General features: G+C 47.3%; 1 protein-coding gene across 1 annotated transcript in view; it reads right to left on the reverse strand.

Moving 5' to 3' along the window:
• ZMAT4 (zinc finger matrin-type 4) overlaps window positions 1-27,514 on the reverse strand; it is a 1,011,964-nt gene that overhangs the window by 808,937 nt on the left and 175,513 nt on the right. The window contains exon 2 of the mRNA XM_077455722.1: window positions 19,610-19,705. Coding sequence (XP_077311848.1) covers window positions 19,610-19,705 — 96 coding nt within the window. The remainder of the gene's footprint in view (window positions 1-19,609; window positions 19,706-27,514) is intronic.

Consider the following 27,514-nt stretch of genomic DNA (forward strand, 5'->3'; position numbering starts at 1 on the left):
CTGATATCAATGATGGGGCACTATTCCTCCCACTGACACCAACGATGGGGCACTATTCCTCCCACTGACACCATTGATGGGGCACTATTCCCCCCACTGATACCAATGATGGGGCACTATTCCTTCTACTGAAACAAGTGATAGGACACTATTCCTCCCACTGACACCAATGATGGGGCACTATTCCTCCCACTGATAACAATGATGGGGCACTATTCCCCCACTGACACCAATGATGGGGCGCTATTCCCCCCCACTGATACCAATGATGGGGCACTATTCCTCCCACTGATACCAATGATGGGACACTATTCCTCCCACTGATACCAATGATGGGGCACTATTCCTCTCACCGACACCAATGATGGGGCGCTATTCCCCCCCACTGATACCAATGATGGGGCACTATTCCTCCCACCGACACCAATGATGGGGCACTATTCCCCCCACTGATACCAATGATGGGGCACTATTCCTTCTACTGAAACAAGTGATAGGACACTATTCCTCCCACTGACACCAATGATGGGGCACTATTCCTCCCACTGACACCAATGATGGGGCACTATTCCTCCCACTGATACCAATGATGGGGCACTATTCCTCCCACTGACACCAATGATGGGGCACTATTCCCCCACTGACACCAATGATGGGGCGCTATTCCCCCCCACTGATACCAATGATGGGGCACTATTCCTCCCACTGATACCAATGATGGGGCACTATTCCTCCCACTGATACCAATGATGGGACACTATTCCTCTCACCGACACCAATGATGGGGCACTATTCCTCCCACTGACACCAATAATGGGGCGCTATTCCCCCCCACTGATAGCAATGATGGGACACTATTCCTCCCACTGATACCAATGATGGGGCACTATTCCCCCACTGACACCAATGATGGGGCGCTATTCCCCCCCACTGATACCAATGATGGGACACTATTCCTCCCACTGATACCAATGATGGGGCACTATTCCCCCACTGACACCAATGATGGGGCGCTATTCCCCCCCACTGATACCAATGATGGGGCACTATTCCTCCCACTGATACCAATGATGGGACACTATTCCTCCCACTGATACCAATGATGGGACACTATTCCTCCCACTGATACCAATGATGAGGCACTATTCCTCCAACTGATACCAATGATGGGGCACTATTCCCCCACTGACACCAATGATGGGACACTATTCCTCCCACTGACACCAATGATGGGGCACTATTCCCCCCACTGATACCAATGATGGGGCACTATTCCTCCCACTGACACCAATGATGGGACACTATTCCTCCCACTGACACCAATGATGGGACACTATTCCCCCCACTGATACCAATGATGGGACACTATTCCTCCCACTGACACCAATGATGGGACACTATTCCCCCCACTGATACCAATGATGGGACACTATTCCTCCCACTGACACCAATGATGGGACACTATTCCCCCACTGATACCAATGATGGGACACTATTCCTCTCACCGACACCAATGATGGGGCACTATTCCTCCCACTGATACCAATGATGGGGCACTATTCTCCCCACTGACACCAATGATGGGGCACTATTCCTCCCACTGACACCAATGATGGGACACTATTCCCCCACTGATACCAATGATGGGGCACTATTCCCCCCCACTGATACCAATGATGGGGCACTATTCCTCCCACTGACACCAGTTAGAAACCCCCTGATTTAGGGCCATGAATGGTCAATTCCATTGAAGCAGCTTATTTTGGGCTCCATTCGCAGACATGGATGTTGTTTTGAACGAATACCTGAATGTTTTCTAACCCAAGGCTCCAAAATGAGATAAAATCTCGTCATTTCATTACTTTTCCTTTAAATAGAATGTTCCCTGTACATGTAATCTGCTTAGCTTCTGGCTTCATTCGCCTCTTTGCATATCAAGTTTTCATTTCTGATCCTGCAGAATGAGCACAACCTGCAGCAATTATACACGGTGTGATTAATAGAAATCAAACAGCCAAATAAATAAATAAATTAAAAAAATTGCAAGTAAACATTGCGTCCGCTCCTAAAAAAAAAATCTGCGTATTAAAAAGCCTAAACCACTTGCATTGTCGATAAAACGTATTGTTTGTTTAACCACTTCAGCCCCGGAAGGATTTACCCCCCCCCCCCCCTTCCTGACCAAAGCACTTTTTGCGATTCGGCACTGCGTCGCTTTAACTGACAATTGCGCGGTCGTGCGATGCTGTACCCAAACAAAATTTACGTTCTTTTTTCCCCTACAAATAGAGCTTTCTTTTGGTGGTATTTGATCACCTCTGCGGTTTTAATTTTTTTGCGCTATAAACAAAAAAGAGCGACAATTTTGAAAAAAAAAAGCAATTTTTTTTTACTTTTTTTCTATAATAAATATCCCCCCAAAAATATATTTAAAAAAAAAAACTAATTTCTTTCTCATTTTAGGCTCGATATGTAATTTTTTTACATATTTTTGGTAAAAAATAAAAATCACAATAAGCGTATATTGATTGTTTTGCTCAAAAGTTATAGCGTCTACAAAATAGGTAATAGATTTATGCCATTTTTATTTTTTTTACTAGTAATGGCGGCGATCTGCGATTTTTATCGGGGCTGCGACATTATGGCGGACACATCGGACACTTTTGACACTATTTTGGGACCATTGCCATTTATACAGCGATCAGTGTTATAAAAATGCACTGATTACTGTGTAAATGACACTGGCAGGGAAGGGGTTAAACACTAGAGGGAGATCAAGGTGTTAAGTGTGTCCTAGGGAGTGATTCTAGCTGTGGGGGGGGGGGGGGGGGGTGGGCTTCCACTCATATGACAGCGATCACTGCTCCCGATGACAGGGAGCAGTAGATCTCTGTCATGTTGCTAGGCAGAACAGGGAAACGCCTTGTTTACATAGGCATCTCCCCGCTCTGACGCTCCGCGAAAAGATCGCGGGCCCCCAGTGGACATCGAGCCCGCGGCAACCGCGGGCATGCTCATGGATATCAAGCCCGTGGGACCTGCGGGCACGCTCTGCCGCTCCGTGAAATGATCGCGGGCCCCCCGGTGGACATCAAGCCCAGCAGGACCTGCGGCGGCGTGATCGCGCCCACTATGCCTCCATTTAAAGGGGATTAACCTGTGCGTCCATTTGACCAGCTGTGCTATTGTGCCAACGTACATCGTCGTGCGCTGGTCGTCAAGGGGTTAACGTGTGTTGCATTAGGAGGCGACACATATCATTTGGTCTTTCCTGTTTCGAGGACCACCCCCACGCAGATACACTACGGCAGTGCAGCCCTCCTGCGCAAAATCACATACCTGTTTGTGATTTCATGCACTGGGTCTGGGGTGCAGGCGCGTAGCCGGGAACCCTGCTCCCGCTGTGGTTGGACACAGTGGGAGCCAATCAGCAGGTCCGGCAGATCCAATGTCTGTCAGGACCTGCCAATCGTTCTTCTGGAGAGGCAGAATGGCGGTCTGCCTATGTAAACTTTTTTTTGGGGGGGGAGGGTGGATTTGTGCTGGGGGCATATGGGGAATGAGAGGACGTCAGCCTATTTCACTAGGGTGGTTGTATTTGTACTGGGAGAAGGGGGAATTTATGTTTAGGGGTAAGCATGCAGATTAGTGCTTTTTTTGGGTTTGCTAATACAAAATTCCCCTTCCTTGGGGGGGTGGGGGGTGGGGGGACGCAATTTGGCATGTTCACCCTTGGCTCTAGATGACCTTGTCCCGACACTGATAAGTGTAACAGAATGTATAAGCAACTGACTCCATCTTAGATTCTCTTCCATTTTATTGTGGTGAAGCCGAATTTGTGTCAGCAAAGTCATTAGCTATTTCTTGTTATCTAGTCAAGCAGCCTAACTCTTGATAAGAAAGTACTGAGTTTAAGTTTTGTAAAAACCCTTCGACATGTATTTTTTCTGGTATATATATTGCCCTTGTATTCAATAAAAATATGAGATCTTATGAACACACTCCAGCTTGTTTCCCGTGTCTCATGTGGTCTCTCCCGGATCCGAGGGTCCCGGTGGTCTGCCTGCATAAACCAGGGTGGTCTTCAAGGTGTACAATTCCTTTCAATAAGGAGTTAAAGTTCGCCCTGGGTTCTAGATAAGCTTGTCCGGGCACTAATAAGGAGTTAATGTTCACCCTGGGCTTTAGATGACCTTGTCCCGGGACTGATAAGGAGTTATAGTTCGCAAAGGGCTCTAGCTGACCTTGTCCCAGCACTGATAAGGAGTTAAAGTTCGCCCTTGGCTCTAGATGACCTTGTCCAAGTACTGATAAGAAGGTAAAGTTTGCCCTTGGCTATATAGATGACCTTGTCCCGGCACTAATAAGGAGTTAATGTTCACACCGGGCTTCAGATGACCTTGTCCCAGGACTGATAAGGAGTTATAGTTTGCAATGGGCTCTAGCTGACCTTGTCCCAGCACTGATAAGGAAGTAAAGTTCGCCCTGGGCTCTAGATGACCATGTCCTGGCACTGATAAGGAGGTAAAGTTTGCCCTTGGCCCTAGATGACCTTGGCCCGCCACTGATAAGGAGTTAAAGTTCGCCCTTGGCTCTAGGCGACCTTGTCCAAGCACTGATAAGGAGGTAAAGTTTGCCCTTGGCTCTAGATGACCTTGGCCCGCCACTGATAAGGAGTTAAATTTCGCCCTTGGCTCTAGGCGACCTTGTCCAAGCACTGATAAGGAGGTAAAGTTTGCCCTTGGCTCTAGGCGACCTTGTCCAAGCACTGAAAAGGTGGTAAAATTCACCCTAGGCTCTAGATAACCCTGTCCCCGCACTGATAAGAAGGTATTACCTTGTCCAAGCACTGATAAGGAGGTAAAGTTTTCCCTTGGCTCTAGATGACCTTGGCCCGCCACTGATAAGGAGTTGAAGTTCGCCCTTGGCTCTAGGCGACCTTGTCCAAGCACTGATAAGGAGGTAAAGTTTGCCCTTGGCTCTAGATGACCTTGGCCCGGCACTGAAAAGGAGTTGAAGTTCGCCCTTGGCTCTAGGCGACCTTGTCCCAACACTAAGGTAGTAAAGTTCACCCTAGGCTCTAGATCACCTTGTCCCAGCACTGATAAGGTGGTAAAGTTTGCCCTTGGCTCTAGATGACCTTGGCCCGCCACTGATAAGGAGTTAAATTTCGCCCTTGGCTCAAGGCGACCTTGTCCAAGCACTGATAAGGAGGTAAAGTTTGCCCTTGGCTCTAGGCGACCTTGTCCAAGCACTGAAAAGGTGGTAAAATTCACCCTAGGCAACCTTGTCCCAGCACTAAGGTAGTAAAGTTCACCCTAGGCTCTAGATGGCCCTGTTCTAGCACTGATAAGGTGGTAAAGTTCACCCTAGGCTCTAGATAACCCTGTCCCGGCACTAATAAGGAGGTAAAATTCGCAATGGGCTCTAGATGACCTTGTCCTGGCACTGATAAGGAGTTGATGTTCATCCTGGGCTCTAGATGACCTTGTCCCAGCACTAAGGTAGTAAAGTTCACCCTAGGCTCTAGATCACCTTGTCCCAGCACTGATAAGGTGGTAAAGTTCGCCCCAGGCTCTAGATGACCTTGGCCCGGCACTGAAAAGGAGTTGAAGTTCGCCCTTGGCTCTAGGCGACCTTGTCCAAGCACTGATAAGGAGGTAAAGTTTGCCCTTGGCTCTAGATGACCTTGGCCCGGCACTGAAAAGGAGTTGAAGTTCGCCCTTGGCTCTAGGTGACCTTGTCCCAGCACTAAGGTAGTAAAGTTCACCCTAGGCTCTAGATAACCCTGTCCCGGCACTGATAAGGAGGTATTGCCTTGTCCAAGCACTGATAAGGAGGTAAAGTTTTCCCTTGGCTCTAGATGACCTTGGCTCGCCACTGATAAGGAGTTGAAGTTCGCCCTTGGCTCTAGGCGACCTTGTCCAAGCACTAATAAGGAGGTAAAGTTTGCCCTTGGCTCTAGATGACCTTGACCCGGCACTGAAAAGGAGTTGAAGTTCGCCCTTGGCTCTAGGCGACCTTGTCCAAGCACTGATAAGGTGGTAAAGTTCACCCTAGGCTCTAGATGACCCTGTCCCGGCACTGATAGGGAGGTAAAATTTGCAATGGGCTCTAGATGACCTTGTCCTGGCACTGATAAGGAGTTGATGTTCATCCTGGGCTCTAGATGACCTTGTCCCAGCACTAAGGTAGTAAAGTTCACCCTAGGCTCTAGATGGCCCTGTTCTAGCACTGATAAGGTGGTAAAGTTCGCCCCAGGCTCTAGATAATCCCTGTCCTGGCACAGAAAGGTGGTAACGTTCTCCCTGGTCTCTAGATGTCCCTGTCCCGACACTGATAAGGAGTTAAAGTCATGGCAAGCCAGCAGAAAAGCGATTTAAGCTAAAAACGTACCGGTCACACAGAGCTCTGTTTTACGCTCAGTGGGCAATGTGACGCCATTACGGGGCGCCGATGACTCTGATGTTATGTGCGATGTGCGTGCGTCTTTATATTACACGTCTTCTGGAAGGTGTCACTCCAGATGAGTCATTTAGTGCCGGCACCGAGAAAAATGATTAGTCTGAAGTCAGACGGAGGTGAGAAAAATACATTTGCGCTGTCGCTTCGGGGAGACGCATCTCTCTCTCCCCCTCCCCCTCCCCCCCCTCCCTTCCAAGACACTTCCAGGAAAATAAAGGCTGTAAAAGAAAAAAGGTAAAAGTTCAAGGTCTCGGTGACTAAGTGCGGAGCTCTCCTCAGGTGTGACATTAAATCCTCCATCTCCTCCGCTCACAGGACCCCCCGATGGGGAATGTGCCGGAGAAAAAAAAAAAAAAAAAAAGGACAACTCGGCGCGTCATAAAATATTAATTTCCTGGGGATTCAGAAGGATCTTTTCTTTGCTTTCTTGTTGCATGAGATAAATGTGATCAACAGATAAACGTGTATGCGTGTGTGTGTGCCGGTTGTATGAATAAATCCCATAAATATTGTTCATAAATACACATTAAAGAAAACATTTGATGAGAAAAAATGAACCCCCAAACATGATTTTATTATTATTATTTATTATTTTATTTTTTTTGTGGTTGAACTGGATGGACTTGTGTCTTTTTTTCAACCGGACTAACTATGTAACTAATGATAGATTTATATTTTTTAGCAGAGACCCCGGAGAATAAAATGGCGGTCGTTGCAATATTTTATGTCGCACTGTATTTGCGCAGCGGTCTTTTCAAACATTTTTTTTTTGTTGAAAAATATACATTTTAATTAAAACAAACAAAATGGTAAAGTTAGCCCACTTTTTTTTTTTTGTTTAATCACTTCAGCCCGGAAGGTTTTACCCCCCCCCCCGCCTACATGACCAGGACACTGCGTTACTTTAACCACTTAAGGACCAGGCCTCTTTTTCAGACTTGGTGTTTTCATGTTTAAAACAGTTTTTTTTTGTGCTAGAAAATTACTTAGAACCCCCAAACATTTTATATTGTTTTTTTTTCTAACACCCTAGAGAATAAAATGGCGCTCATTGAAATACTTTTTTTTTACACCGTATTTGCGCAGCGGTCTTACAAGCGCACTTTTTTTGGAAATAATAAAATGAATAAAAATGAATAAAAAAATAAGACAACAGTAAAATTAGCCCAATTTTTTTTTATATTGTGAAAGATAATGGTACGCCGAGTAAATTGATACCCAACATGTCAGGCTTCAAAATTGCGCCCGCTCGTGGAATGGCGTCAAACTTTTAGCCTCAAAAATCTCCATAAGCGACATTTAAAAAATTCTACAGGTTGCATTTTTTGCGTTACAGAGGAGGTCTAGGGCTAGAATTATTGCTCTCGCTCTACCGATCGCGGCGATACCTCACATGGTGTGGTTTGACCACCGTTTTCATATTCGGGCGCTACTCACGTATGCGCCCGCTTCTGTGCGCAAGCTCGTGGCGACGGGGTGTTTTTAAAAAATTTTTTTTTTTTTCTTATTTATTTTAATTGATTTTATTTATTTTTACACTGTTTTAAAAAAAAAAATGGATCACTTTTATTCCTATTACAAGGAATGTAAACATCCCTTGTAATAGAAAAAAGCATGACAGGTCCTCTTAAATATGAGATCTGGGGGGGGTCAAAAATTCCTCAGATCTCATATTTGGGCTAAAATGCAAAAAAAAAAAAGAAAATTTGACATTTAAAAAAAAATATACCTTTAAGAGGTATGGGCGGAAGTGACGTTTTGACGTCGCTTCCGCCCTCCTATGGTATAGAGACGAGTGGGGGGGCCATCTTAGCCTCACTTGTCTCTATGCCCAGCTAGGAAGAGGACCCGATCGCCTCCGCCGCTACCGACGGCTCCGGTAAGCGGCGGAAAGGTGCGGGAGGGCGGCGGGAGGGGGGGGGCGGCACCTCTCCCGCCGCCGATAGCGGTGATCTCGCGGCGAATCCGCCGCGGAGACCACCGTTATCGTACAGCCGACCGCCGCCTGAAGAGATGGATATCTCGGTTGTGGCAGCAGCTGCTGCCGTTACTGAGATATCCCTCTTCAAAAAATAGGACGTACATCGGCGTGTGGCGGTCGGCAAGTGGTTAACCACTTAAGGACCGCCTCAAGCCGAAATACGTCGGCAGAATGGCATGGCTGGGCACGTACTTGTACCTGTACGTTGCTTTTTAAGTGCCCAGCCGTGGGTCGGGAGCGCGCAGCCGGCGGCGCACTCCTGGCCCGGTCCTGAGCTCCATGACCGTGGGACCAGCGGACCAGATCGCCGCTGGTGTCCCGCGATCGGATCACAGAGCTGAGGAACGAGGAGAAGTCTAAACAAACCTCTCCCCCGTGCTTCCCTGTCACCTGATCGTCTGTTCCCTTTTATAGGGAAGGACGATCAGTGACGTCACATGCCAGGCCACGCTCCCTACAATAAAAAAAACCCACATAACGTCACTCATAACACCTACACTGCCCCCTAGTGGTTAACTCCTTCACTGCCAGTGTCATTTACACAGGAATCACTGCATTTAAATAGCACTGATTGCTGTATAAATGACAACGGTCCCAAAAATGTGTCAAAAATGTCCGATGTGTCATTCATAATGTCGCAGTCACCAAAAAAAAAAAACGCTGATCGCCGCCATTACTAGTGAAAATTTTTTTTTTAATAAAAATGCTATAAAACTAACCCCTATTTTGTAAACGCTATAACTTTTGCGCAAACCAATCAATAATCGCTAATTGCGTTTTTTTTTTTTTACCAAAAATATGTAGAAGAATACGTATCGGCCTAAACTGAGGGAAAAAAATGTTTTTTTTTTATATATTTTTTGGGGATATTTATTATAGCAAAAAGTAAAAAAATATTGCGTTTTTTTCAAAATTGTCGCTCTATTTTTGTTTATAACGCAAAAAAACAAAAACCGCAGGGGCGATCAAATACCACCAAAAGAAAGCTTTATTTGTGGGGGAAAAAAAAAGGACGTCAATTTTGTTTGGGAGCCACGTCACACGACCGGCGCAATTGTCAGTTAAAGCGACGCAAAAAGGGACCTGGTCCTTTGGCTGCAAATTGGTCCGGGGCTTAAGTGGTTAAAGAGGAGTTTCCCTTAAAAAAAAAAAAAAAAAAAAAATTAAAAGTCAGCAGCTACAAATACTGCAGCTGCTGACTTTTAATAATCGGAAACTTACCTGGGCCCAGCGATGCGGGGGAGCGAAGCCCCACCCCCCCCCATTGCAACTGTGGGCACCCTGTGAAGCCACAGCCGGGCACCCACTGCGGTCGCCGCGCGCCGTGATCGGCCGCGCTGTCATCTGGGACCTGTCACGTGTCCAGGGTGACTGACAGGAGGGAGGGGGCGGAGCTGAGCCCTTCCTGCGCCGAGGGGGGAAGTGATGTCACCAGCCCAGGCACTGAAGGAGGCAGACTACGAGGGACCCCCTAGCAACAGGCATTTAGAGGTGAGTTTAAAAAAAAAAAAAAAATTCCAAATGTATTTTTTTTTTATTTGTTTAGGAATTTTAATCTTTTTTTTTTTTTTTTGTGTGTGTGTGTGGAACACCGCTTTAACTGACAATTGCGGGGTCAATAAAATTAATGTCTGCTTATTTTCCCCACAAATAGAGCTTTCTTTTGGTAGTATTTGATCACCTCTGCATTTTTTATTTTTTTGTTTGTTTTTTTTGCGGTACAAAAAAAAAAGAGCGACAATTTTTGAAAAATAAAAAAAATTTTTTTTTTACCTAATACTATAAAACATAGCAAATAAAAAAAAAAAAATAATAATAATTTCTTCATCAATTTAGGTCAATATGTATTCTGCTATAAATTTTTGGTAAATAAAAAAAAAAAAAAAAAAAAAAAACTTTGTGATATATTTATTGAATTTTTATTTATTTATTTAGTAATAATAAATGTCATTTATTTGGTAATGGCGGAGATCAGCGATTTTTAGCGGGACTGCAACATTGCGGCGGAGAAATCTGACACTAATGCCTTGTACACACGGGTCGAACATTCATTCCGACAAAAAAATCCATCGGATTTTTTCCGACGGATTCTGTGCCAAACTTGTGTCGCATGCACACGGGTCGGACAAAGTTGTCGGAAAAATCCGATTGTACGTAACGTGATGACGTAAACAGGACTAAAAAAAAAAAGGAACCTAGTCTTCTGGAAAGTCCGGTGGTGTGTACACACGGCATTAGTGACACCTTTTGGGGGCCACTAATGCAGTGATCAGTACTAAAAAAAAACAAAAACAAATGCACTGTCACTGTACTAATCACACTGGCAGGAAAGAGGGGTTGACCTCAGGGGCGACCTAAGGGTTAAATGTGCTCATAGGGAGTGCTTTGTAACTGTGTGGGGGAGGTACTTTGACTGGAGGAAGACAGAGATTCGTGTTCCTGCTAAGCAGAAACACAAGATCTCCATCTTCCCCTCTCACAGAACGGCGATCTGCCTTGTTTACAGCGGTTCTGCCTCTCCTGAGAATGATCGGCGCGTAGCGCCCCATCATTGGTGTCAGTGGGAGGAATAGTGCCCCGTCATTGGTATCAGTGGGAGGAATAGTGCCCCATCATTGGTGTCAGTGGGAGGAATAGTGCCCCATCATTGGCATCAGTGGGAGGAATAGTGCCCCATCATTGGCATCAGTGGGAGGAATAGTGCCCCATCATTGGTGTCAGTGGGAGGAATAGTGCCCCATCATTGGTGTCAGTGGGAGGAATAGTGCCCCATCATTGGTGTCAGTGGGAGGAATAGTGCCCCATCATTGGCATCAGTGGGAGGAATAGTGCCCCATCATTGGCATCAGTGGGAGGAATAGTGCCCCATCATTGGTATCAGTGGGAGGAATAGTGCCCCATCATTGGTGTCAGTGGGAGGAATAGTGCCCCATCATTGGCATCAGTGGGAGGAATAGTGCCCCATCATTGGCATCAGTGGGAGGAATAGTGCCCCATCATTGGTGTCAGTGGGAGGAATAGTGCCCCATCATTGGTGTCAGTGGGAGGAATAGTGCCCCATCATTGGTGTCAGTGGGAGGAATAGTGCCCCATCATTGGCATCAGTGGGAGGAATAGTGCCCCATCATTGGCATCAGTGGGAGGAATAGTGCCCCATCATTGGTGTCAGTGGGAGGAATAGTGCCCCATCATTGGTGTCAGTGGGAGGAATAGTGCCCCATCATTGGTGTCAGTGGGAGGAATAGTGCCCCATCATTGGCATCAGTGGGAGGAATAGTGCCCCATCATTGGCATCAGTGGGAGGAATAGTGCCCCATCATTGGTGTCAGTGGGAGGAATAGTGCCCCATCATTGGCGTCAGTGGGAGGAATAGTGCCCCATCATTGGCATCAGTGGGAGGAATAGTGCTCCATCATTGGCATCAGTGGGAGGAATAGTGCTCCATCATTGGCATCAGTGGGAGGAATAGTGCCCCATCATTGGTATCAGTGGGAGGAATAGTGCCCCATCATTGGCATCAGTGGGAGGAATAGTGCCCCATCATTGGTGTCAGTGGGAGGAATAGTGCCCCATCATTGGTCAGTATGAGGTATAGGGATAGTGGTGTAGTGGTATGATAGTGGTGTAGTAGTGGTATGATAGTGGTGTGGTAGTGGTATGATAGTGGTGTGGTAGTGGTATGATAGTGGTGTAGTAGTGGTATGATAGTGGTGTAGTAGTGGTATGATAGTGGTGTAGTAGTGGTATGATGGTGGTGTGGTAGTGGTATGATAGTGGTGTAGTAGTGGTATGATAGTGGTGTAGTAGTGGTATGATAGTGGTGTAGTAGTGGTATGATAGTGGTGTGGTAGTGGTATGATAGTGGTGTAGTAGTGGTATGATAGTGGTGTGGTAGTGGTATGATAGTGGTGTAGTAGTGGTATGATAGTGGTGTGGTAGTGGTATGATAGTGGTGTAGTAGTGGTATGATAGTGGTGTGGTAGTGGTATGATAGTGGTGTAGTAGTGGTATGATAGTGGTGTAGTAGTGGTATGATAGTGGTGTGGTAGTGGTATGATAGTGGTGTAGTAGTGGTATGATAATGGTGGGGTAGTGGTATGATAGTGGTGTAGTAGTGGTATGATAGTGGTGTGGTAGTGGTATGATAGTGGTGTAGTAGTGGTGTAGTAGTGATATGATAGTGATGTAGTAGTGGTGTAGTAGTGGTAGATAGTGGTGTAGTAGTGGTATGATAGCGGTGCAGTAGTGGTACGATAGTGGTGTAGTAGTGGTATGATAGTGGTGTAGTAGTGGTATGATAGTGGTGTAGTAGTGGTGTAGTAGCGGTGTAGTAGTGGTGTAGTAGCGGTGTAGTAGTTGTATGATAGCGGTGTAGTAGTGGTATGATAGTGGTGTAGTAGTGGTATGATAGGGATGTAGTAGTGGTATGATAGGGATGTAGTAGTGGTATGATAGTGGTGTAGTAGTGGTAAGATAGGGGTGTAGTAGCGGTGTAGTAGTGGTATGATAGTGATGTAGTAGTGGTATGATAGTGGTGTAGTAGCGGTGTAGTAGTGGTATGATAGGGGTGTAGTAGCAGTGTAGTAGTGGTATGAAAGTGGTGTAGTAGCGGTGTAGTAGTGGTATGATAGTGATGTAGTAGTGGTATGATAGTGGTGTAGTAGCGGTGTAGTAGTGGTATGATAGTGGTGTAGTAGCGGTGTAGTAGTGGTATGATAGTGGTATGATAGTGGTGTAGTAGTGGTGTAGTAGTGGTATGATAGTGATGTAGTAGTGGTATGATAGTGGTGTAGTAGCGGTGTAGTAGTGGTATGATAGTGGTGTAGTAGCGGTGTAGTAGTGGTATGATAGTGGTGTAGTAGCGGTGTAGTAGTGGTATGATAGTGGTGTAGTAGCGGTGTAGTAGTGGTATGATAGTGGTGTAGTAGTGGTATGATAGTGATGTAGTAGTGATGTAGTAGTGGTATGATAGTGGTGTAGTAGTGATGTAGTAGTGGTATGATAGTGGTGTAGTAGTGGTATGATAGTGATGTAGTAGTGATATAGTAGTGGTATGATAGTGGTGTAGTAGTGGTATGATAGTGGTGTAGTAGTGATGTAGTAGTGGTATGATAGTGGTGTAGTAGTGGTATGATAGTGGTGTAGTAGTGATGTAGTAGTGGTATGATAGTGGTGTAGTAGTGGTATGATAGTGATGTAGTAGTGGTATGATAGTGGTGTAGTAGTGATGTAGTAGTGGTATGATAGTGGTGTAGTAGCGGTGTAGTAGTGATGTAGTAGTGGTATGATAGTGATGTAGTAGTGGTATGATAGTGGTGTAGTAGCGGTGTAGTAGTGGTATGATAGTGGTGTAGTAGTGATGTAGTAGTGGTATGATAGTGGTGTAGTAGTGGTATGATAGTGATGTAGTAGTGATATAGTAGTGGTATGATAGTGGTGTAGTAGTGGTATGATAGTGGTGTAGTAGTGATGTAGTAGTGGTATGATAGTGGTGTAGTAGTGGTATGATAGTGGTGTAGTAGTGATGTAGTAGTGGTATGATAGTGGTGTAGTAGTGGTATGATAGTGATGTAGTAGTGGTATGATAGTGGTGTAGTAGTGATGTAGTAGTGGTATGATAGTGGTGTAGTAGCGGTGTAGTAGTGATGTAGTAGTGGTATGATAGTGATGTAGTAGTGGTATGATAGTGGTGTAGTAGCGGTGTAGTAGTGGTATGATAGTGGTGTAGTAGCGGTGTAGTAGTGATGTAGTAGTGGTATGATAGTGGTGTAGTAGCGGTGTAGTAGTGATGTAGTAGTGGTATGATAGTGGTGTAGTAGTGGTATGATAGTGATGTAGTAGTGGTATGATAGTGATGTAGTAGTGGTATGATAGTGATATAGTAGTGGTGTTCATGGAGTGATTTCCAGGTTGTGGAGGGATCCCCTAGGTATAGTATATACATAGCTCATCCAAGCTTGAACAATGTATCTAATATATGTATAAAATATCCATACCTTGGATTTCTCTTGTATATACTTTTGCCTCTCCCGGTGCCGTGTCGGGTGACCTCTCTCCTTCGGAAAGGACTAGTAGCCCGGCTGTCTCTGCCTCTGAATGGAGGAGAAGCATGCGGCCAGGGAAGTCAGCGAGAGGTCAGACCGGATCTGCGGATTGGTGAGGGTCAGCGGCTCGGAATGTATTGAAGCCGTTGGAGGACATAAAGGAATAAATGTTTTGTTTTTTATGAGAACGTCTCTTTTACTTCTGAAGAGAAAAATGAATATAACCCATCCCCCGCCTACAGGAACACTCTCAATGTGTTGAGTTTGCGGGATCCATTAGTGAATGGAAAGCGGTGCGCTATAAATCGCAATAGAATCTTTACATCATATGGGGACTCAAGTCACATGACCCCCTCCCCCCCCTCCCCCCACCTCTGCTCCCCCCCCTCCCCCCACCTCTGCTCCCCCAACTGCTCATTACGGCTGTAATGCAAAATAAATTGAAAATAATGTAAGCGGAAGAGGAAGACCACATTGTCATCACCCCCCCCCCCCCCAAATCCATACCAGACCCTTATCTGAGTATGCAGCCTGGCCGGTCAGGAAAGTGGGGGGCGGGGGGAGAAAGCACTCCCCCCCCCCTCCTGAACCATACCAGACCACATGCCCTCAACATGGGCGGTGGGTGCTTTAGAGGGGGGGTGGTGGGAGGCTCTGCGCCCCCCCCCCTCCCCACCCCAAAACACCTTGTCCCCATGTTGATGGTGACAAGGGCCTCTTCCCGACAACCCTGGACTGTGGTTGTCAGGATCTGCGGGGCCGGGCACAGCGGGCGAGGTGGGTATTCAACATCTTCTTTATAGGTCTGTTCTTTGCTGAAAGAGTTTCAGTGCACGAATTGGTCTCTTTAGTTAACCGCTTGACCTCCGGAAAACATTTACCCCCCCCCCCCCCCTTCATGACCAGGCCATGTTTTGCTATTCAGCACAGCTCTACTTTAAACCACTTAAAGTGGTGTTCCATCCAAAAAAAAAAAATTATATATATATATATTAATGAAAATGTGCCTAAAAGATGGAAGGGGCGCATGCGCTAAAACGAATCCCCCCCTGCAATGCAGCCGGAGGGGGGGGAAAGAAGTTGGCAGAGCTGCAGGGGGAGGCAGAAGAGGATCAGTGAATCCCTGGCGAAGTCACGTGATGTGACGATACGCGTCGGGGTGGAGCAATAAACAGAAACCGAAAGTGATGTAAGCATATGAGCTCTCCGCTCGTGGAGTGTTATTGGAGCGCTTTCTTTATAGCGGTATGATGCTATTGGGATCTTTCTTCCACTGTTACCATCTCAATTGAGCTAACTGGAGGTGAAGGCTGTGTGCCCATATCTATGATCCATTGCTGCATCCACCAAAGAGGGGCCCTCTGAAGACCCCCCCGTCCAAAGTAACCGATCCATTCATGCTGTAACCTTACAGCAGTAGGGGAGGGGCTTGTGTACATTAAAGGTATCACTGCAGTGGATTGGCCTGGCATCGGCCATTTTTTCCCCACGCGTTTTACGTTGAAGGGAAATACCTCATATTCAACAATTTTTGATTGTCACGTTTTTTTTTGGGGACTGTCTTATATTTTGATATCAGAGCCCAGGGGGCGCTGATGAGGCGGCACTGATGGGCACTGATGCGGCGGCGCTCATGAGCGCTGATTAGGTGGCACTGACGAGGAAGGAGCGAATATGCCGTACTTATGGGCACTGATAGGCGGCACTAATGGGTGGCACTGGTGGGCACTGATGAGGCGGCGCTCATGGACACTGATTAGGTGGCACTGACAAGGAGGCACGAATATGCTGCATTTATGGGCACTGATGGGTGGCAGTGAAGGGTGGCACTGGTGGGCACTGATAGGCCACTGATGAGGCGGCGCTCATGGGCACTGATTAGGTGGCACTGACAAGGAGGCACGAATATGCCACACTTATGGGCACTGATAGGCAGCACTGATGGGTGGCACTGGTGGGCACTGATAGGCTGCACTGATGGGCACTGATTAGGTGGCACAGATGAGGAGGCACAAATATACCGCACTTATGGGCACTGATAGGTGGCACTGATGAGCACTAATAGGCGGCACTGATTGATGGCACTGGTGGGCACTGATAGGCTGCACTGATGGGCACTGATGAAGCGGCGCTTATGGACACTGTTTAAGTATCACTGACGAGGAGGCACAAATATTCTGCACTTATGGGCACTGATAGGTGGCACTGATGAACACTAATAGGCGCCACTGATGGGTGGCACTGATAGGTGGCACTGGTGGGCGCAGATAGGCAGCACGGATAGGCGGCACTAATGGGCACCACTGATGAGCATTTTTAGGTGGCATTGATGGGCAACAGTGATGGGCATTGGTGGGCAGCAGTGATTGCCAGCACTGACTGGCATCACTAATGGCCACTGATTGCTGTCACTTGGGAGCACTGCTGGTACTGGTGTGCACTCATTGCTGGCACTGGTGGGAAATCATTGCTGGCACTGGTGGGAAATCATTGCTGGCACTGGTGGGAAATCATTGCTGGCACTGGTGGGCACTTAATTGTAATCAGGGCACTGATGATCAGTGCCCTGATTACATACCTAGATGTCCCCTGCGAGGAGATGCCGCTGATCGGCTCTCCTCTCCTCACACTCTGTCAGTGTGAGGTGAAGAGTGCCGATTACCAGCATCTCCGTGTTTACATGTGACCGGCTGTGATTGGGCACAGTCTATCACATGGTTAAAGAGCCGCGGCTCTTTACAGAGATCGGGATCTCGCCGTGTCCTAGCCACGTGATCGCCGTCATGTGACGGTGGGTGGGTGGCAAGTGGTTAAGCATTATTGTCTCCTGGTTATTATGATCACCATGTGCTGATTATTATGATCGCTGCACCGAGCACCTGGTTCACTTTGCACTCGAGCACTTATTATTTTGTGATATGTGCCATATTTCTTGGGGGTGGGGGGAGCGGGTGAAGCCACACCCCGGGCGCCCACAGTTAGAATGCCGGCGCTGCAGAGAGAAAGGACAGAGAGGAGCGGGGCTTCGCGCGCCCCGCATCACTGGACCCCGGGACAGGTGAGCGTCCCATTATTAAAAGTCAGCAGCTACACTTTTTGTAGCTGCCGAGTTTTAAATGGGTGGAACTCCACTTTAACAGATGCCCCCCCCCCCCCCCCACTTTTTTAACTGATGGGGCCGGGGCCCAGTACAGGAGGGTTGGCTGTACTGCCTTATCAGAAGCGCTGGGGACAAAGCTGAGGCTGTCAATCACAGGCTGTGTGCTGGGGGTCCTTTCTTCTTCTTTTTTTTCTCTTGGTGTCAGAAGTGATTCATGTCGATAGCAGAGGAAGGAGGCAGTACACAGAAATGACACTCAGTGCTCTGGACTGAGACAAAGTACACACTATAGAAGCATATGCTTTGTTCATATTTCACGTCTGAGGTTTACAAACACTTTATCCACCTCTCGTCCTCGCTATAGCAGAAAGACGGCTGCAGCCACGGACCTGATTTGCCGGGAGGGCGTCCATAGACGTCCTCCCGTGCTCGAGCGGCCTGTGCGCCCCCCCCCCTGCAGAGCGGGCATGCGGCGCACTCTGTGATCAGCGAAGTCTATGAGACTCGGCTGATCACAGATCGATCCCGAACCCTTACCACATGATCAGCTGTCAGTCAATGACAACTGATCATGTGATGTAAACAGAGACGGTAAATCGGCAGTTTTTTCTCCTCATGCTAGAGAGAAAAAAAAAGCAGATCACCGGCGGCTGTGAGAGGGACATCATTCTGCAGCGGCTTCTGTGCCCACCTGTGCCACCTACCAGTGCCCACAGTACCACCCATCAGTGCCTACAGTGTCACCAATCAGTGCCTCATCACCAGTGTTGCCTATCAATACCACCTACCAGTGCCCATCAGTGCCACCTACCAGTGCCCATCAGTGCCACCTACCAGTGCCCATCAGTGATATCTATCAGTGCCACCCATCAGAGCCACCTTATCAGCGCCTATCAGTGTCACCTTATCTGTGCCCATCAATGCAGCCTCATCAGTGCAGCCTCATCAGTGCAGCCTCATCAATGCAGCCTCACCAATGCAGCCTCATCAGTGCAGCCTCATCAATGCAGCCTCATCAGTGCAGCCTCATCAGTGCAGCCTCATCAGCGAATATCAATGAAAAAGAAAAATTACCATTTTTCAAAATGTTATAACGAACTATAAAAAAAAAAAAAAATTCTAAAATGTATGTTTTTTTTTATTTGTATAGCAAAAAATAAAAACCACAGCAGTGATTAAATACCACCAAAAGAAAGCTCTATTTGTGTGAAAAAAATGATAAAAATGTAATTTGGGTACAGTGTAGCGCGACCGCACAATTGTCAAAGTGTGACAGCGCTGAAAGCTGAAAATTGGTCTGGGCAGGGGGGGGGGGGGTAAAAGTGGCCAGTAAAGAAGAGGTTAAAGCGGAGGTCCACCCTAAAGTGGAGCTTCCGCTCATTGGAACCCTCCCCCCCTCCTCCGGCGCCACAATTGCCACCTTTCAGGGGGGAGGGGGGTGCAGGTACCTGTACAGTACAGGTATCTGCACCCACTTCCGGCGTAGATTCTGCAGAAGCTACGCCCCTTTCCTGCAGAATCAACGCCCCTTTCCGAAGGTCCCCCCCGCTGTCTGCTGGGAAACACAAGGATCCCAGAGACAGCGGGGACCATCCTTATTGCACAGCGCGACTCGCGCATGCGCAGTAGGGAACCGGGAAATGAAGCTGAAAGGCTCCACTTCCTGATTCCCATACCCAAGATGGCGGCGGCAGCACTCGAGAGACGATCGAGAGATCGGCTTCGGGGTGCTGACATCGCGGGGGCGCTGGACGGGTAAGTGTCATTATTTTAAAAGTCAGCAGCTGCAGTATTTGTAGCTGCTGGCTTTTAAAAAAAAAATGGCGGACTCCCGGCGGACTCCCGGCGGACTCCCGCTTTAAGGTAGAACCAAAAGTTGAATAGAACATCATCAGAGTTTAGGAGGTTTTTATTGTTTTCCTGTTCTGTATAAACAGTTATTTGGACACAATACACAACAAATTCTCCCTTCGATATCCCCGTATAGAGCGTCATGAAAATCAGGTCTCTTCGCCTTACCTCGTAATGTGCGACCCTCTGAGACTCGGAGATTAACTGCGCATTGCAGATTTTGCAGTAGGTCTCGGTAAACAGAACTCTGTCCTCCGACTTCATCTGAAAATATAGGAAAAGAGACAAAAGCCACGGTGACTCCGAGCCGTATTGTACACAATGGAAAAAAGTATAAAACTGAGAAGAGGTTCTCTATACATACACCTTCATGATAGAACAGAGAAGAGGTTCTCTACACATACACCTTCATGATAGAACAGAGAAGAGGTTCTCTATACATACACCTTCATGATAGAACGGAGAAGAGGTTCTCTATATATACACCTTCATGGTAGAACAGAGAAGAGGTTCTCTACACATACACCTTCATGATAGAACAGAGAAGAGGTTCTCTATATATACACCTTCGTGATAGAACCGAGAAGAGGTTCTCTATACATACACCTTCATGATAGAACCGAGAAGAGTTTCTCTATACATACACCTTCATGTTAGAACAGGGAAGAGGTTCTCTACACATACACCTTCATGGTAGAACAGAGAAGAGGGTCTCTATACATACACCTTCATGATAGAACCGAGAAGAGGTTCTTTATACATACACCTTCATTATAGATATTATCACAAACTGAAGCGGGGGGGGGGGGGGTAACAAGGAGGGGCCCAGGCAGCAGCATGGGGAATCTGCAGCACAGAGGGTGATTAGGATGTGCACAAGCGCATCGGCACACCCTGTGCACACACACCTATGGGAATTCTGGTATGAATAATGTTCTTGATGTTCATGTATTCATAACCCGGACTGTCCGGGTGGATCCCTTAGGGCAGGGGTCTCCAAACTGCGGCCCTTTGCTTGCCTTTATCTGGCCCTTGGGACCTCATAGACGTAAGAGTGGGTCTCTGGCGGGCCCTCATAGACGTAAGAGCAGGTCTCTGGCAGGCCCTCATAGATGTAAGAGCGGGTCTCTGGCGGGCCCTCATAGATGTAAGAGTGGGTCTCTGGTGGGCCCTCATAGACGTAAGAGCGGGTCTCTGGCGGGCCCTCATAGATGTAAGAGTGGGTCTCTGGTGGGCCCTCATAGATGTAAGAGTGGGTCTCTGGTGGGCCCTCATAGACGTAAGAGTGGGTCTCTGGTGGGCCCTCATAGACGTAAGAGCAGGTCTCTGGCGGGCCCTCATAGACGTAAGAGCGGGTCTCTGGCGGGCCCTCATAGATGTAAGAGTGGGTCTCTGGTGAGCCCTCATAGACGTAAGAGCAGGTCTCTGGCGGGCCCTCGTAGACGTAAGAGTGGGTCTCTGGTGGGCCCTCATAGACGTAAGAGCAGGTCTCTGGCGGGCCCTCATAGACGTAAGAGCAGGTCTCTGGCGGGCCCTCATAGACGTAAGAGCAGGTCTCTGGCGGGCCCTCATAGACGTAAGAGCAGGTCTCTGGTGGGCCCTCATAGACGTAAGAGCAGGTCTCTGGCGGGCCCTCATAGACGTAAGAGCAGGTCTCTGGTGGGCCCTCATAGATGTAAGAGCAGGTCTCTGGTGGGCCCTCATAGACGTAAGAGCAGGTCTCTGGCGGGCCCTCATAGATGTAAGAGTGGGTCTCTGGCGGGCCCTCATAGATGTAAGAGCGGGTCTCTGGTGGGCCCTCATAGATGTAAGAGCGGGTCTCTGGTGGGCCCTCATAGATGTAAGAGCAGGTCTCTGGTGGGCCCTCATAGATGTAAGAGCGGGTCTCTGGTGGGCCCTCATAGATGTAAGAGCAGGTCTCTGGTGGGCCCTCATAGATGTAAGAGTGGGTCTCTGGTGGGCCCTCATAGATGTAAGAGCGGGTCTCTGGTGGGCCCTCATAGACGTAAGAGTGGGTCTCTGGTGGGCCCTCATAGATGTAAGAGTGGGTCTCTGGTGGGCCCTCATAGACGTAAGAGTGGGTCTCTGGTGGGCACTCATGGATGTAAGATGTGACTGTTTATCAGATTTTTTTGGGCCCAGAAATACTTAACACTTAAGTATTATTTATTAATACTATAATATATAACGACGTGGCCCTCATACTGAAAGGCTTAGAGGCCCCTGGTATAGAGCACGAGGATATGCAAACCCTTTCACGCCTATGGGGATTGGTACACAGCAGCTGGACTTCCCAGGTGGGGCAAAGACACTGGAATGTATGTTTGGAAAAGCTTGGCTGTCCATGTTCAAGAAGTCCTAATGTGTGCCGTGAAAGTGTTGGAATGAATGATATCTCGTCTTGCTGCACGTCAGAAATCCCCAAAGCGAAAGCCTCAGCATGACAGTCCCATAAGCAGAGCCCAGCTATGGCGGCCCCCATAATTCTCTCATGGTAGGGGTGGGGGGTGGGTGGGGGGGTACTTTAAAGTGTCTGACAGGTTTCATTTCATGATAAGCTCCCCGTCTTTCTGCGTGTTCAGGAATATTCTCGTTACGTATTCCTGATATCTAGGACGTTTTCCCTTTTCTAGGCTTTTTAAATTAAAATTCGTTTTAGAAAAACGCAATTGAGCAGAGGGTGATGGGCACAGATAGTGGTTACCATGATATTATAGGCAGGCGATGAGATAGGAGATGTGCACTCCGTGCAGCGTATCTAGAAGGATTTGCGAGAAGCTTCATGTTATCTGGCTCTTCATGTGTCTGAAGCCATCTTTAGAATTATTTCTCAGATATCGGGCAGGACTGGCAGACTGCTATGGATTCTAGGTAAGCTCTTTCAAGGAATAAAGGAAAAATGTTAAAGGATATAACTGAATATCTGCTTGATTCCCCCATAAATACATCAAAGCGGACCTATAGCTAAAGCAGAACCAAGGCCAAATCCGTTTTGGGTAGCGTAAGGAAGGGTTGCAACGACCCCAATTTGCCATTTGTGTCCCATTGCTGGAGATTTCCCTTCACTTCCTGTCCCATGGCCAGAACAGGAAGTCAGAGGAAACCCCCTCCAAAGTAAGGGAGTGCCTGGTGGTCACCAGAGCTAGTGATCCCATTGGAAGATTTTTTCCTCTGCTACCGATTTGAATGGTTCCATAGCCAGAAAAAAAGCGTGCGACTTGTCATGCCACTTTGATCTGTCAAATTGCATGACAAGTCGCATCTGTGTGAACGTGGGGCTAAAACATATGTCAAGGCAAAAAGGGCAAAAACATAATCGGTACATCTCTGCCATACATGCACGGTTCCCTGTGATTTATATATTTAGGCAAGCTTTAAGTACAGAAATATAATGCCCCATGCACATGGGTGCATATCTGCGGATAGTTTGCTTTGTTTGTGGGGGGCTAAAAGGTGTTACGGCGCCATGCAAACTGGCCAATTAGCTGCAGCCAGATTTTCCCAGAAGTGCCAACCCCTGGATGCACACTGTCAGCGCACAGCTCCATTTGCATGTAACCACTCAGTAGAGAGGTAACATACAAACAGCAATGGCACCAGATATTGATTTGTACAGGGTAGAAATTCAACAGCTGCTGCTGGTCACTCGGTGTATGCAGCATTGGCAACCATGAGAAGGAATCTATTGATTTTTTCCCGGCAACCACTCCTGGGTGCTGCTATTCAGAAGTGTGAATGTGGCATAACTATTGACATGCCAGGAATATAGTGTTTTCCTACCTATTTGTGCAGACAACCTGTCTTTTGAGCTCTAAATTCGAAACATGTGGTGTCAGCCCCGCCTATTAGATTTCTGATGCATTATAAAAGAACACAGACCCCGCCTTATCTCCTCCCCCTTCCTCATCTCCATAACCCCTCTTCCACATTTCCTTCTTCCCTCCCCAATTACATAATCCCTCTTCGTCATCTCCATAACCTCTGCTCATTTCCATAACCCCTCCTCATTCGTTCCTCATCCCCATGACCCCTCCCTTGTTATCTCAACCCTCTCTTCTCATCTCCATATTCCCTCTTCCTCATTTCCATAACCCCTCCTCATTCGTTCCTCATCCCCATGACCCCTCCCTTGTTATCTCAACCCTCCCTTCTCATCTACATATTCCCTCTTCCTCATTTCCATAACCCATCCTCATTCGTTCCTCATCCCCATGACCCCTCCCTTGTTATCTCAACCCTCCCTTCTCATCTCCATATTCCCTCTTCCTCATTTCCATAACCCATCCACATTCGTTCCTCATCCCCATGACCCCTCCCTTGTTATCGCAACCCTCCCTTCTCATCTCCATATTCCCTCTTCCTCATTTCCATAACCCCCCCCCATTCGTTCCTCATCCCCATGACCCCTCCCTTGTTATCTCAACCCTCCCTTCTCATCTCCATATTCCCTCTTCCTCATTTCCATAACTCCTCCTCATTCTTTCCTCAACCCCATGACCCCTCCCTTGTTATCTCAACCCTCCCTTCTCATCTCCATATTCCCTCTTCCTCATTTCCATAACCCCTCCTCATTCGTTCCTCATCCCCATGACCCCTCCCTTGTTATCTCAACCCTCCCTTCTCATCTCCATATTCCCTCTTCCTCATTTCCATAACCCCCCCTCATTCGTTCCTCATCCCCATGACCCCTCCCTTGCTATCTCAACCCTCCCTTCTCATCTCCATATTCCCTCTTCCTCATTTCCATAACCCCTCCTCATTCGTTCCTCATCCCCATGACCCCTCCCTTGTTATCTCAACCCTCCCTTCTCATCTCCATATTCCCTCTTCCTCATTTCCATAACCCCCCCTCATTCGTTCCTCATCCCCATGACCCCTCCCTTGTTATCTCAACCCTCCCTTCTCATCTCCATATTCCCTCTTCCTCATTTCCATAACCCCTCCTCATTCGTTCCTCATCCCCATGACCCCTCCCTTGTTATCTCAACCCTCCCTTCTCATCTACATATTCCCTCTTCCTCATTTCCATAACCCATCCTCATTCGTTCCTCATCCCCATGACCCCTCCCTTGTTATCTCAACCCTCCCTTCTCATCTCCATATTCCCTCTTCCTCATTTCCATAACCCCCCCTCATTTGTTCCTCATCCCCATGACCCCTCCCTTGTTATCTCAACCCTCCCTTCTCATCTCCATATTCCCTCTTCCTCATTTCCATAACCCATCCACATTCGTTCCTCATCCCCATGACCCCTCCCTTGTTATCTCAACCCTCCCTTCTCATCTCCATATTCCCTCTTCCTCATTTCCATAACCCCCCCATTCGTTCCTCATCCCCATGACCCCTCCCTTGTTATCTCAACCCTCCCTTCTCATCTCCATATTCCCTCTTCCTCATTTCCATAACTCCTCCTCATTCTTTCCTCAACCCCATGACCCCTCCCTTGTTATCTCAACCCTCCCTTCTCATCTCCATATTCCCTCTTCCTCATTTCCATAACCCCTCCTCATTCTTTCCTCATCCCCATGACCCCTCCCTTGTTATCTCAACCCTCCCTTCTCATCTCCATATTCCCTCTTCCTCATTTCCATAACCCCCCCTCATTCGTTCCTCATCCCCATGACCCCTCCCTTGTTATCTCAACCCTCCCTTCTCATCTCCATATTCCCTCTTCCTCATTTCCATAACCCCTCCTCATTCGTTCCTCATCCCCATGACCCCTCCCTTGTTATCTCAACCCTCCCTTCTCATCTCCATATTCCATCTTCCTCATTTCCATAACCCCTCCTCATTCGTTCCTCATCCCCATGACCCCTCCCTTGTTATCTCAACCCTCCCTTCTCATCTCCATATTCCCTCTTCCTCATTTCCATAACCCCTCCTCATTCGTTCCTCATCCCCATGACCCCTCCCTTGTTATCTCAACCCTCCCTTCTCATCTCCATATTCCCTCGTCCTCATTTCCATAACCCCTCCTCATTCGTTCCTCATCCCCATGACCCCTCCCTTGTAATCTCAACCCTCCCTTCTCATCTCCATATTCCCTCTTCCTCATTTCCATAACCCCCCCTCATTCGTTCCTCATCCCCATGACCCCTCCCTTGTTATCTCAACCCTCCCTTCTCATCTCCATATTCCCTCTTCCTCATTTCCATAACCCCTCCTCATTCGTTCCTCATCCCCATGACCCCTCCCTTGTTATCTCAACCCTCCCTTCTCATCTCCATATTCCCTCTTCCTCATTTCCATAACCCCTCCTCATTCCCATGACCCCTCCCTTCTCATCTCCATATTCCCTCTTCCTCATTTCCATAACTACTCCTCATTCTTTCCTCATTCCCATGACCCCTCCCTTGTTATCTCAACCCTCCCTTCTCATCTCCATATTCCCTCTTCCTCATTTCCATAACCCCTCCTCATTCCCATGACCCCTCCCTTCTCATCTCCATATTCTCTCTTCCTCATTTCCATAACCCCTCCTTATTCTTTCCTCATCCCCATGACCCCTCCTTGTTATATTTAAGGAAAAGGGAGGGGAAACTAAAGGGGCTGGAGGGTAACCAACCCCCGGGACTTTTAAACGGTACCCTAGTAGAGGCAGAACAGTCGCATGCCCAAAAGTAAAATATATAAAGTTTTATTTTGAAATACAAACAAATGTTAAAAACATTGATAGAGAAAGTATGAATACAAATATCAGATACTAATGTACAGAGCCGGTACAAGATCACAGATGACCATACATGTTACCAATCTATACATAGAGATGCTGCAATTTTCAACATGTTTCGCTCTCTTGAGCTTCCTCAGGATGTTGCAGCTAACGTTAAAAACTGGAAAATAAGTTGAAAATAAATAAATTGCCAATGTATTCAAGATTTTTTTTTTTCCAGGCAAAGTATGTTTGTATTCAATGTCTATTGATCAAACTTTAGACTAACAAAAGACAATTTATAACAAGTTATAAAAAAATAAGAAAAAATAAGAAAAATATTTGAGCATAAAGTATAAATATGAACAATGGTTCAAGGTCACAGACTATCCGTCAGTATATTGTACATACTAGTAAAGATTTATAAATAAAGAAAATACAACAATGGCCGTCTTACCATGTGGGTAATAGCTCCAAGCTTATGTAAACTTCTACAAATTGACTTTGATCAACCCCAAAAAGATAAGGGGAACAACTAAGAAAAAGCCACAGAAGAACATCGGCCGTCCCCAGCAATCTGCAGAGGCATGAAGTGATAGTAGTGAGCAAAAAGTATTCATTAAAAATTAAAACCAATACCCTCCCTTGTTATCTCAACCCTCCCTTCTCATCTTCATATTCCCTCTTCATCATTTCCATAACCCCTCCTCATTCGTTCCTCATCCCCATGTCCCCTCCCTTGTTATCTCAACCCTCCCTTCTCATCTCCATAAACCCTCCTCATTTTCCCCTCCCACTCTTCTCAGCTACATATTCCCTCTGCCTCATCTCCATGACCCCTCCTTTATTATCTCAACCCTCCATTCTCATCTCTATGGAGCGGAGGAAGAGGGATTATAGGGATGAGAATGGAGGGTTAACAATGGAGTAGTCATGGTGATGGGGAAAAGGGAATATGGCGATGAGAAGAGAGGAAGGAGAGAATGAGGAGGGGTCATGGAGATGAGGAAGGGGGATTATGGAGTTGAGGAGGCAGGGAGAAGATATGGAAGGCATGTTTATGGAGATGAGGAATAGGGATTATAAACATGCCTTCCATATCTTCTCCCTCCTTCCCCAACTCCATAATCCCCTTCCTCATCTCCATGACCCCTCCTCATCTCCATATTCCCTTTGACTCATCTCCATGACCACTCCTCATTCTCTCCTCCCTCCTTCCCCAACTCCATAATCCCCCTTACTCATCTCCATGACCAGTACTCATTCCCTCCTTCCCCAACTCCATAATCCCCCTTCCGCATCTCTATGACCCCTCCTCATCTCCATATTCCCTGTGCCTCATCTCCATGACCCCTCCTCATTCTCTCCTCCCTCCTTCCCCAACTTCATAATCCCCCTTCCTCATCTCTATGACCCCTCCT

Source organism: Lithobates pipiens, unplaced genomic scaffold (assembly GCF_037356315.1).
Source record: "Lithobates pipiens isolate NorthernLeopardFrog02 unplaced genomic scaffold, aLitPip1_a1.2 Scaffold_25, whole genome shotgun sequence".
NCBI lineage: Eukaryota > Metazoa > Chordata > Amphibia > Anura > Ranidae > Lithobates > Lithobates pipiens.